This window comes from Brachyistius frenatus, unplaced genomic scaffold (genome assembly GCF_029030835.1).
Source record: "Brachyistius frenatus isolate BFR_SWC_R1_liver_20210118 unplaced genomic scaffold, ASM2903083v1 Contig_12, whole genome shotgun sequence".
NCBI classification, from domain to species: Eukaryota; Metazoa; Chordata; class Actinopteri; family Embiotocidae; genus Brachyistius; species Brachyistius frenatus.
The window spans coordinates 5,064,135-5,077,657 of NW_027210611.1; the positions used below are offsets into that span (position 1 = coordinate 5,064,135).

The 13,523-nt window shown below is 42.6% G+C and overlaps 1 protein-coding gene across 2 annotated transcripts; it reads left to right on the plus strand.

Annotated features, from left to right (window-relative positions):
- The first annotated feature begins 6,124 nt into the window (after positions 1-6,124).
- LOC138617402 (uncharacterized) lies at positions 6,125-13,317 on the plus strand. 2 transcript variants are annotated; one of them, XM_069692391.1, is made up of 3 exons: positions 6,125-7,632; positions 9,000-9,650; positions 12,716-13,317. In XM_069692391.1, exons 1-2 carry the CDS (start codon positions 6,628-6,630, stop codon positions 9,543-9,545), a joined length of 1,551 nt encoding a protein of 516 aa, XP_069548492.1. In that variant the 5' UTR covers positions 6,125-6,627; the 3' UTR covers positions 9,546-9,650; positions 12,716-13,317. The 2 variants fall into 2 exon arrangements, with proteins under 2 accessions (XP_069548492.1, XP_069548494.1); XM_069692393.1 differs by having other exon boundaries at positions 12,719-13,317.
- Positions 13,318-13,523: the final 206 nt, after the last annotated feature.

Consider the following 13,523-nt stretch of genomic DNA (forward strand, 5'->3'; position numbering starts at 1 on the left):
ACATGGATCCGGTCTTAGATTTGTCTTCCACCGATCTGAGGCCGTCTTCACCACGAACATGGCCTTGCATTCACAGTAACGTGTTCTTTAGTGCTGTCAGTGCAAAGCTGATAAAACTTCCCTCCTGTTCACACCATCCATCTCTCTTTCTCCCCCTTGTCACCATTCAAGAGACAGGTAAACAAACTTTTTTTTGTAGTTTTTTTTTTCTCCCCTGTCCTTTTCCCCACGGCAATTGCAGTCTCATGCTAACACAGCAAAATGAATCATCTCATTCCCATTTTCATACTCTCAGCCATGGCAACAGCTTCCTGTGAGCCATCTCAGCTGTACTTCTCAAGGCAACACATGCTCTCCCCCGTCATTATCCTGTCCATTAGTGCTTTGTGCTGTTGTCATTTGGATTTGAGGCTTTTTCTTATGTCCTTGATGCTAGATGCATAAAGCAAAATTAGCTACAGCACCCTGAGGACCTTTATGGTCTGTGCAGATTCACTATCTGTATAGTGTATTGTGAAATAAGTCACATGAAAGAATGACTGACCATGTTCAGTCATCCCAAGGACTTGAAGCAAGGAATTCGATTATAATTTTAATACAGGAAATGAAAATACATGGACTAATTTTCCCCTTTCTGACCATCATTTCCTAGCCCTGCACAAAGAAAGGAAATCTGTGATTTGTTTTGTGGTGTTCTTATGAGTCCTTTAAAGCAAGAACACAGTGTCAGCCTAAAACCTAGAATAACTTATCATATGAATGAATTGCATGACACAGCATTTTGTGGCAACGTGATGCAATCAGGTTTCCTGGCTTGGAAAAAGGAATTGTTTCATAATCTTCTTTGGAACAACGTAACCATTGTGTTCCCTTAAAAGCAGGACGTGTTCGAACACACCGAACACCTATATAAGACATGACCTAATGGGTGTTAGATCGAACGTGGTCTTCTGTAAAATATGTTTGACACTGTCACTATCCCACGGTGGAGATATCACTCCTGACTGCAGTTTTTCAAGCCACTTTCTCGTGTCTAAGAGAGTTCAATCCTGCTTAATAGGATTTTGGACATTTAAACACATTTAAGGAGACACTGAAGGTGAATCGGCATGATTAAGTGTGAATTGTGACCGTTTTTTGGTATCTTACACAGACCATTGGCCACTCTGTTTCCTAGCATAAAAAAAACGTCATCTCATTTCAAGGCCAGATGGAAATTTTCACTTGCTATTTCACGGTGATGGTGGCTCCTCAGGAAATGGAATAATCTCCTCTCAATGGGGGTTCGGTTCAGAGTGAAATTAGATTGACCTCATCTACAGATGCAGGTTCATCCTCAATGAAGCACTCAGGGGACTCACTCTTTTCTTCTACTTTGACAAATAACACGAAAACAGGTAAGATCTATTTTTTGTCATTGGTTTATGAAAAATCTCATCTCCATTAAAGTTGTAGCTGTTTTTAAGGAGAAGGTGGATAAAGGGAAGCACACGATAATGCAGTGTCACGACGATGCTCCTCATATTTTAAACATTCAGTGTACATTAAAGCGTTTATGTGAGCAGCTGCATGAATGATTTATTATACTCAAGACTGAAAAACAGTCAAAAATTCTCCATAGGACACACTGCAGACTCTGTCAGAAAGAAGGAAGCCTAATTATGCACTGTTGTTCTGATTATAATGTATGTGACAGGGAGTTCAAAAATACTCTTGAGAACATATATTCCTGGAAATAACAAAGAGCATGTGCATTATTTCAATACTTAGTTGGCTCTGAAGTTAGTTAAACACAGTCTTCCCACTCCCTGATATCTATATCATAGAGGACTCATGTTTCTATATTTTAGTGCGTCATTAACAGTGTGATATGGGAGTCACGTTTTCAGATCAGAAAATGACTCGCACATCAATGTCAAATTTCCCAGTATGTGACTAACTCCAAAGCAAAGTGTTAAATTAGTTAAAAACTGTTTTCTCTTTGCTAAGGAGTTTGTATTTTGACACCCAACTCAAATGTTATCAAACTTAAATGTCCGTTAACATTATCTCCCACAATTACTTACCCACACCCACCAGTAGGGCTGAAGGTTACGGAGGAGGTCGGGGTTGGTTGGATGGTTTAAACACAGGATATTCACCCAGGAGGCTGCTGTTTGTGTCCCCTGTGAAAACAAAAGTCAACGTTAACTTATTTTGTGTACATCACTTAACTTATGTTAAGTGTAAATCTTTTTGAGCATCACAACCCGAGCAAAATGACTCGTTTCACTATCAGAATTTCATTTATTGGGCCAAATAACATTTGACATGTCTAAAAAAAAACCACAAGATTGAATTATTATATCGCCATTCAAGTTTGTATTGGGCACAACTGGAATTTTCCCGGCTCGGCCCATAAAGCACGCCCTGCATGCATTCAACTGGCCAGTATGAAAATGTCACCAGACAGCAGATTAAAAAAATTCCACATACTGTGAAATACAAAGAGATTTACCAACATTTCAAAAGCAAAAGTTCATGGAAATCTTAACACAAGGGAATAATAGTGTACGACATTGAAATAAACACCACATAATAGTGGCTCAATCGACAAACAAATGACAAGGATATTTTAGACAGAATAAGATATCTATTCAGGAAAAAGGACAAGCTAACAAATGAAGTTACACGTGATATGAAAACATAAATTGTTGGACCACAACTAAAGCACATCTGTCTCTTATAGATTAAGGTTCATTTGGAGGATTTGTTGAAATATTTAATCATTTTCTGATCATTGCAGACCGACTGCAATACGGCTTTAAATGCTCGGCAATGTACTCTGGAGCTTTTAGGTAATTAAAAGGAATTTAAAATCAATATAACAGTGGCAGCTTGTTTAATGAGGCTAAAAGTATCCTATAGAATATAATGATACAGAAAAAACATCAGTCATATCACGTATAGTGTCTCTTCTCACACTAATGCGTTATAAACTCCTACATTGTGTGCCTATTGTGTGCGTGTCCATATCGGTGTCTGCGGATCTGCAGGAGGGTAAATAGGCCTCACACCATCTGATACATCTCTGACACCATATTGAGCTCTTGTTATAGGCTCATTTAGAAGTAGCCATATGTGCTAATTAGGTCATCTTGACCTGGGTGAGAACAGGAGAGTTCAGAGTGGCGAAGTAGCTCCTTTTCTCACGGTTGCCCTCCAGTCGTGCAGCGAAGCGGGAGGTGGGCAGGCCGACACAAAACAGTGTGATGTAAGAGCTGCACAAAGCTGGGAACTTTCTGAGGCAACACGCAAGCACATACTACACCCATCTATATATGTATGGGTGCAGACATTGTGACAACTCCAACCTTTGATATTCCTTTTGTAGCTCACAGACAAGGCTCCCCGCCTGAGAAATCCTGAGATTAAGATGTCAGATTGAGGTGTTGCTGCGTCTCTTCTTGTTATCTTTCTCGTCTCTCTGTCTGAACTGTATGACTGCATGTATAAGATACAATAAATAAAGCTGGCGGGATGTGCTTATGGATGACAGATGACTAATGTTGTATTATAGGCCAGTATTATACAAAATTTGTATAATAGCAGTCAAAATGTACTGAGACTGCAACATAAAGTTAGTCCACTTTAAAGGTGGGCAACAGGAGATTTTGTCCATCCTATGCTTATAATATTAGTACATGAACAATATCACCTGGCTACTAACATGAGAAATGGGCAGCTCATATTGATTAACCCACAGAAAATTATGTGGTGCAATCAAAAAGTTCCAAGATTGCTTATATTATATTCTGTCTGCTATCCCCTTCAAATTAGTCGCCATGTGCAGCATTACAACGCTCCCAGCGGTCCGGCCACGCTTGGAACGCTCCCTGCAAGTCCTGTTCTGTAAGCCCGTCAAGCACCATCTGTGAGTTTCAAAATGGTGACCCTTCAACTTGAACTTCATTTTGGAGAACAGACAGAAGTCCCAGGAAACCAAATTTGGTGTGAGGATCCTTTTGCCATTGCGTCACATTGCAGTTCATTTGCACCAAATGTGTTCCTCAAGAACATCATGGTGTTGAAAGATGATGCCAAAGAAAACCCACCTGGTTTCACTCCAGACCGGATGCACATTCTTCAGTTTTAGACAGTGACCTTCTGCACCTCTTCAAATGTGAATGTCACTCAGGATGCCTCGCCCGACTACCTGCTTCATTGCTTTTGGTTTTCTGAAGCATTTTAAGTTTGACACACAATTTGATGTGCACTTTTTTTTAAATAAAATTTCAAGTCCGTGATGAAATTGCAAGTGCACACGTGCCAGTGGTCATAAAAAATGTATACAACACAGGCGCTGATGTTGATCAAGCAATATAACTTGGACTACTTACTCATGAGAGTCATTGTTTCCTTCTGCTCCATGTGTATTACTGTGCTGCGCTCTGTTTCTCCGCTACAGGAAAAGTCTCAGAACATTTTGATTGTATCTCTTATCATCTCAGCAGTTCCCCTCAGCTCTATGGAGTTTTAGCTTTCAGCTCTTTGTGAAGCTCTCTGGCCTCCCCGGGTTCACGCTCAATGCTCTCAAAAACCTTTGAAAAACAACTCTTGCTCCTTGCTCAGCACCAAACAGTAGACAAACAAAGTTAGCAACCGTTTGGTGAACACAGCAGGGCATTTCGCAGCTCTAGATCAAGATATCCCCCTCAGATGTTGGTGGAGAGCAAAAAAAGAGCTAAAAAGAGAGTGTTAATTGGACTTCCATTCACTGCGTCACCAGACACACAACTCTACATAAATGCTAATGTTTCTCCGCAACTGCTGGCCATGTGAATAAGCCATGTTCACCATATCCAGTTTGTAAGTAAATTATATGTCATAAAGTTGTGTTCACAGCTTGTTTCCACATGTAAATAGATGGGTTAAACATCTGTGACCGCAGATTTAACACGTTAACACTTTTATCACAATCTATTATCACAGTATGTATCTAAACGAGCAATTCTAACTGCTTTACCTTACATTGGGAGTGTAAATCTAAGTGTGCATACATATGGGCATATTCTTGCCCTCCGGTGATATGATATATATATATTTATCGAGATAAAGTCACCTCAACTGTGTTTCATCTACAACAACAATCTTTCCCAGCAGCTGTGGCTGGACTGTTCATCCTCCTGCTGGGATGGACGGATCCCCTTCATCTTCCTCTGCTGTAATTCTCAGTAGTTCTTACAACCCATTGTTTTCAAAGCTCCAGTTATTTTCTTTGAAAATAAACGCCTAGCTGTCCTGAGTGTCGCTGTGGACAAAGAGGCACGTTATGTTATTTTGGAGAGAGAGAGATTTGATTGCTCATCCTGCTTTTCAAATTTTGTTTTGTTTCTTGTTCCATTCATCTGGAGATTATAGTTATCTATAGTGAGAGGAGACCGATGTATAAAGGGAACAGATAATGAATTTAACATGGCATGAGCACATTTCTGACGCCATTTAAGAGACATATAAATACTATTGTATGGACCTGAGAGGAACACTACTCCCCTACAGGGCTACTATACTGCCTGTGCTTGCCTCAGCATAGAGAAGTTTTGCTCAATTGTTGAGGTGAAGTCACTTTAACCTAGACAATGACAGAGTGGAGATGACAGGAGTGGCAAAGGACAAAGAGGGGAAGAAATTGGTGGGGAGAGAGGTAGAAAAAAAAAAAAAGTTAAAAATGTGCTCCTTGGACAAAAGCAGTGGCTCTGTCTCCCTGACTTAGAGTGCTGTCTACTCCCTGGTCTGTTAGAAACCCCACCTCCCCCAGTGCGTCTCTCCTCCCCTCCCCTTCTTGCTCAGTCTCTGGCCGAGGAATCCCAGGCAGCGTTTAATTGCAGAGTGCAAAGGCTTTAGTTGGGCTAATGAGCTCAGCACCGGAGCTGGAACTCTTTCACACACTCTCTGAGAGACAGAAACCCATATGGAGTCCTTTACTGGAGGAGCCTCACAAAGCAGCTGGATTTCAGGTGGTGGGGAAACAAGGAATTCTCAAATTCAGGTACAGCCGGCTATGTGAGAGAATATACCAGAGGCAAGTAAGAGGTGGAGGAAGAGAGGAGAGCGGGAGAGGGGAGGGGAGGAAAAAGGAGGGGAGGAAAAAGGAGGGGAGGGGAGAGGAGGAAACGGGAAATACACAGCCAGAGAGAGAGAGAGAGAGAGGAGAGAGAGGGAGAGAGACTGGAAGCCTGCAGCAGCAAATGAGACAGAACAACGAGGCGGGAGAGGTAGAAACAGAGACAGAGAAGGAGGGAGGTGGAGAGGGGCCCCGTGTAGGAGAGAGGGCTACAGGGTGAGGAAGAAGAAGGAGTCAGAAAAAGTTAGGAGAAGTAGGAGAGAAGCGCTCTGAGGAAAGTACGGACGCAAAGATTAACAACTACAGGAGAGTAGAAGAAGGGAAACAACAGACAGGAAGGAAGGGGAGGGAGAAGTCTTGGGCAGAGAGTAAAAAAAAAAAGAGCTGGAGAAAAGTTTTCTTGTGGGAAGACGCAGATGAAGAAAACAGAGCGAGTGAATGACTGGGCTGGAGAGAGCTGGGAGGGGAGGAAAACTGTTGTTTTCTAAGGCGTTTTCTACACAGGTCTCTGGACTTCTTTGGACATGTACACAGAAGGCGCACAAACAACGGCGCACCACCGATTTCTTCAGCACAACAACACCCCCACCCCCTGCCCGTGCCAGCACTGCATCCACTATGAGCGGCCGTATGGCCATCGCGCTGGGCCGGGATACCATCCAGCATCAGCCAGACAGACGGACCACCCATCGCTGGACTGCAGGAGAGACATCCAGGCTCTTCGGGTTAAAGATGTGGGAGGCAGAGCTTTCGTAGTGGACAGAGTGGAGAGAAGCGGTCATCGCAGCCCACAGAGGAGGCCTGTGTTTGCAGGGCTGGGCCCTCACAGTCAGTCAGATGACTTGAGCCAAGTCTGCCCCTGGGAGCTGAACCCTGCCCAGCGGAACTACCCAGCGGAGCCTGGGGTGAGACACTATTCATCTGTCAGGGAACAGTGTGACTGTGTGGTGCGCAGCGACACCAGGGCACACCCCTTTAACACCGGGATACCACATCCTCTCCCTCATCTTCAGGTCAAAGGTCAGGGGCATAGGCACAGGAGGACTGTCAGGTATGTCTCCGTGGATGAGGAAGACGGCAGCGGATGCGCTTTTGAAAACTATCATCTGGAACCACACCATCCCCAGCCGGATCATTTGCACACGCCGAATGGCCACTGTGGACCGAGGTCTGTGTTCTTCGAAGGAGGGGAGGAAAGAGATAGCCATCAGGACCCGGGCAAACTAAAGGGTGGATCTGAGGAGGGTTTTAATGGATGCGGTGGCTCTCATAAAGGCTTCTTCCCCACTGAAGTCCCTCCGAAGCACTTGAGTCAAAGCAGACGGAAGGGGTCCCGGGTCCCTCCCTCCGGTATCACCACTCAAGAGCCCTCCAAATCGACAACCAACAACGATCACCAGCACCACGGTTCAGAGGTGGCGAAGCAGAAGAGCAGGCAGGATTCTGTGAGGGATCAAATCCGACAGGTGGTGACAGATCTGGAGGACGTGTTGGGAGGTTTGAAGCAAGTTCACGTTGAGATGAAAGAGGTAGGAGGGTCTATTATTATGGATGTTTACGCTTTACGAGTACCGTAGGTGTCTAATCAGGAAAGTCTGCGTCTGGTGCACATTTCCCAGCCTTTTCAATCCTACCTCGGATACTGTGACATTTAAAATGATTAGCACAAAGCTCTGATGCTGACAAAACGAGCCACCGTGCGGAACAGTTAGACACAGGTCGTGTTTCTGCGTGCATGTCAATATCTGTGTGTACATGCTGAGTGCATTGTTTGTGACTCAGTCATCATCTCTTTCCGTTGCGGTGATTGAGAGCGATTTGCACTGACCTTTTGCAGAACGCTGCCTGATGCTGGCAGTGTTCCGGTCAGCACATAAAAAAAAAAAAAAAAAAAAAATCCTGGCTTGAGCCCGTTACTAAATTATGCCTTACTCTTACAGTATCCATTTTGCGTGCAGCTGTAAAATAGCATTGATTCACAGCTGAATGCATCCGTGCAAGGCCTGGCATTGTACTGTTAGAAATCAAAATCTCCATGATTGTGAATTTAGGCTGTTGGAAACAAAAGAGATCTGGGGAAAAAAAACAAACAGCTTTGATTTGAGTGATAATTGCTTCAGTCAGAGACAAACTTGTGCTTATAAATAGCCTTCAGTTTGGCTGCGGTGGACAAAGTGCTCAGATCCCCTTCTTAAGCACAAATACCAAAAGGTAAAAATACTACATTACACACAAGATTATTATGACCTTAATGTAAAACTATAAAGAGTAAAAGGTACTCATTCCTTAAAATTGTCTTCTTTCACCAACATACTATTAATTATTATGCAGAGTAGCATTTCAGTATTTTGACTGGTTAATGTGGAGCTTCTACTAAGTGTACAATTTTGAAATTTCTTACAGGGGTTCCTATCCTGAGGTTCAGGTCTCTGCAAAGTGTCACATTATAAATCTGAGGAGTCAGGAAGGGATCGATAGGTCAGGAGAGAAGAAAAACTAAATATCTGCTATAGAAATCTCAGTCTTTTCTCAGTTTTGGAATATTAACTAACTTTTGCTCTTTGTGAAATATTGTAGCGTTTTACTGGTTTTTTTTTAAATTATCAAATAATACAAATGACCCAATGTTGTATGAAAAGTAACAAGCGGTCGGAAAAACAAGCCAAAAACCTATTCGAAGTTTTGACAGCGTTGTTGTACTTTATATGTGTGATATGTATTTCAATCTAGAAAAGAAAAGTAAGGCAGACAAGGACATGTTAAGACAGAGGAGGTACAAGTACAACATATCGAGCTACATTGTGTTGGAGTACAAGTAGAAAGGATTGAATGGAAATATGCAAGTAAAATATTATTCTGCAGTTCTGCCGTATGTATTCTCTTTATTATCATTCAGGTGGTCGAGCAGATTGATCGTCTCACAGCCAGTATCGACCTCAGTGAGGAGGCGCCCTGCATCACCCAGGGGTCATCCAATAACATTCACGACTTAATTCATATAGGAGACCTGAGGGTGGCCCCGCTGCCCAATCACAAGCCTGCCTCAGTTCAGGCATCGCAACTCGTGGATGAAGACCGCATCATCCTCAGAACTAACTCTCCCTCCCCCGTCCACATGGCGTCGGTCGTCAAAACCAGCCGCTTCACCCCACCCAGTCTCAATAAGGACATCAACCACGAAAGGCCGGGTGTCAATGGTCACCCGCCTCACCTGTACCCCAACAGAGACTCCAACCACACTGGCCAAACTCGTCCAGAGCCTCACCCACAGACCCTAGACCCGAAGGTCATCATAGGGAACAGCAGCTCCCATCCAAGAACTCAAAAGCCTCCACCTTACCCCCAAAACGGTCGGTGTGGGAAGGGCCCTTACCCACCTCCCAAGCCTGTGAGGACCCCTGCCTACCCTGGGAGAGGCCGCCAGAGCACCAGCATGGTGTGAAGGAGGGGGGGGGTGGTCTGCCCCAGTGCCATAGGGGCCTGAAACATGAGACCCTGCTGCAATGAGTGGAGGTCAGAGAGGGACCAGGCAGGGGAACAACTCATGGTAAGTTTTATTTTTATTTATTTATTTTTTTACATCTCTCCCTCTTCTTTTACAGTGTTGATGTTTCTGTCAGTGCTCGCAGCCGATGACGTTTGCTGTTTACTGGCAGCGTCGTGTTCAAAGTCAGTAAATGAATTGCAGTGTTCCTGCCGGTTACAAAGAAGATGTATGTGTTTGATGTATGTGTGTGTGTGTGTGTGTGTGTGTGTGTGTGTGTGTGTGTGTGTGTGTGTGTGTGTGTGTGTGTGTGTGTGTGTGCGCACACGGTGTCTGTGTGTGGGCGGCGGTGGAGGGGGCGTAATGTGTCTGCTTTTGTTGATGTCACATGATTTCCCAGTCCTCCCTACACTGCAAAATGAGTCTGTCCTGGCAAGTGAAATAAGAAATGAGATCCTCAGTTTGGTTACACATGTGGTTGTAATCAGCCGAGAGGGTGAAATTTTTTTCACTCTGTGATGTAAAATTCTACTTTTATGAATAGATTTGATGAATTTCTGATCTTGCAAAACAAGATTAGCTGCTGGTTCTCGCAAATTTTGAAACACACAGCTCAAAATAAGTTTAAGAAAGTAGTTTAAAAATCTTGTTATGTTTGCCTTTTTAAATCACTTTAATCTGTTAAATCTGATAGCAGATAGCAAGATAAAATCTTGAGACAGACTTTTTTTTTTTTGCAGCGTAACTTAGTCATAACTGAGAGGGAACTAAGACTTGGCAGGAGCTCAGTCATTTCTGGCACAGGAAGACCCCACAGCCGCTTGACTCCAACCATGTGACCCAAAAAAGGCGTCATTAGATTTACAGGATGATCATAGCTCTGACTCTGAATTGGCATAATTTACTGTTTGGGGTTGATGAGGAGGAACTAAGCCTTTCTTCTCGTGCCACAGTCAGATGTATCATTAACTGTGAACTACAAGCAGACTTAATAACAAGATGACATCTGTGAAAAAGTCCCCGTAGCAGAATCGGAAAATTAAACGGCAGATACATACAGCCAAGTGTTCCCATAAAGAGTCCACCTTTGCGGATGCTGCATGCTTCTGCACTTCCCTCTTGTGCAGAGTATGCGTAACTGCAATCTATTTTTCTGGCCTCCGTGAGTTGGGCAAGCACAATCTGGTTTTAATCATAAAACCCTCTGGCCACGCGCCAGAACAGAGTGAGCCAAAGTCTTGGTATATTTGTGACGTCCATATAAACACGAGCACCGCTGCACGGCAAAGCGGCTCAATGCTGCAGGAAGAGACGCGCGCCGAAGGCTGCAGCTTCATGTCGAGGCTGGCCGGCACACGAAAGGCATCGGCGAGGTGCATGTGCTTCACCTTTCATTTATCTGAACGAGATAACACTTTAAATAGTCGATAGGTGTAACATACCTTCTCCGTTCTACGATGTCCTTTCAAAGTTTTTTTTAAAGCATCAACGCTTTTGGCACGTTAAAGCCCTGAATCATCTGAATTAGTCACCTCGAGCAAGTTCAGTGTCAAAATGGCTAGCGCATGAAATTTTGTGCTAAGCAATTGTTAGATTTGTTCATCAGTCCTCATTGGGTCCACGACGAAACACACAATAACACGGGACAAAATAATCTGGACATTGATAACTGGATAAAAAGAAAAGAATAAAAGAGAAATTCTCAGCAGGAATGTGAGAGGCATCAAAAATGAAAGGAAGGATTGAATAAAGATTTTCGAACAAGACTGTATTTTCACATAACCCACAAGGGCATACAAAAATTACGCTCAAAATAGATGGTAATGAAGTTTGATATTGAAATTAGACTGGTGGACCTTCATGAAGACAGAAGGACAATATGCAAACACACACATGTATTCCTGTTTCACTATCCCCGTGTCAACCATAAACTGCAATACGGACAAAATGAATTTGCTTAAAACCGAGTCCATCTAAATAACTGAACAGGGGAAAGTAAAAAATTAACATGCTCAAAAGTCAATTATAAAGTTGGCCATTATTATTAGAACCGATGCTGGTTTACTGACTTAGAGCAGTAGGTTAGTGCCCCTGCTTCACCAGATCCTAAAAGTTCCGACAGGCATTTATAGTTTGTGGTAATTTGATTTATGTTGTTTGTAAATCTGCCAAATAAAATCTCAATATCAGATGAAATGATGAGAGCTTTAAAAGTTTATAATTTCAATTCAGATAATGATGCATGAATCTAAATAAATCAATCAAATTACCAGAAGTAGCTTGTGCATAGTAAACTTGAGGCCAGGTAACATTTTTCTGTAGTCGATTATCTGGTCTGTACTTGATGAATACCTTAAGGCAACATGCTTCAGACTCTTATTATTTTATACCAGTACAGTTTAATTTGGTAAATTAGAGATTTTTGTTTTAAATACATGTGAAAAAAAAGTCTAAAACATGTTTTTACTTCGTCATTATGGGATTTTAAGTGTAGACTGATTGGAAAAATGCTAATGTATCCATTTAAATTAAAATTGTAACACCAAAGTATGCAAAAAGTGAAGGGGTCTGAGGCAACTGTATTCAACATTCACAGTTAAGCTTTTTAAAAAATATTTTCGCTTATGTACTTTCCTTCATTCATCACTGATGAGGTGTTTATATGCTTTCTGTTTTATCCTGAAGTTGCGTTTCACTGCTGCAGGCTTTTGGGTACAAATAAATTGGAATTTTGACCATGACCAGACTTGCAAAAAAAAAAAAAAAAAAAAGGTGAGATGTGGTGTAAATGCTCTCCAAGAAAAAAGAAGCACACGAGCAGATAGCCTCTCGCCACAGGTTTGATAAAAACATGAATGACAGCGCTCTTTCACAAGTCAGGCAACATGACACACACACACACACACACACACACACACACACACACACACACACACACACACACACACACACACACACACACACACACACACACACACACACACACACAGCCTCACTTTCAGTGCAGTGCTGTTTCTGGGTCTCCACCAGTGAATAATGCTACAAGAGCTCACAAAGATGCCGAGTTCTGAATTTAAACGATTTGTTTTGTTTTTTTGCTCTAACCTCCTGTGATATGATGTTTCCAGCAGGAGCTGATGCCACTGAGACAAGCTGTCAGCTGGTGGAAACAGAGCACGGCCTGAAGGTGGAGATGTTTCCAAAGGGAAAACTCCTTCAAGAGTCAACCTGCAAATGTCAAGCAAGCACGGAGGCATGAAGAGTTGGCAGTCAAACCTGTCTTGAGAGTTGAAGCTGGTGACAAATAATGAGGATAAACTATACAACAACCACAAACTGAGAGTTAAAATGTTTGTTCATCACAGTATTAATTTATTTTTACTATTTTGTATTGAAAAAAATATCTATTTTCAGGCAGCTGACCCCAGTCTGGATACTACCTAACCTAGATTTGTATATCATATAAACTATTGTAAAGATATTTTCCATATGAAAGAGTTTAAACTGTTTTTCTCTCTGCTACATGGTTGTTAGAGTACATAAGAGGAAAACAACAGCTAGAAGACAGGAAAGCTGGAAAGGCAGAGCTGCGATTAAATTGAAATACAACAGATGCTTCTGCACTTTTCTCACACAAATCAATTTGACGTCTCAATTGTTTCTAGAGAGACTTCATTGGCTGCTAAATGTATGGCATTGGAATATGAAATAAAAGACGTGATACCAGCTTTTAATGACCTCTGTCTCTGGGTGATGATTTATGCATTCACTAAGCCTGACTGTACTAAAAGCGGCTGTAGAAGTTTGGGAAATACTTCTTTGATCTGGAGATGGCACTATGTGATTTCTCATGGCCTTATTCCGTCAGGCCGCTGTCTGTCGTTGCCACTGCCACTGCGTCCCGGGCCAGCGTCTGTGTCTCTGTTTGTTTAAATC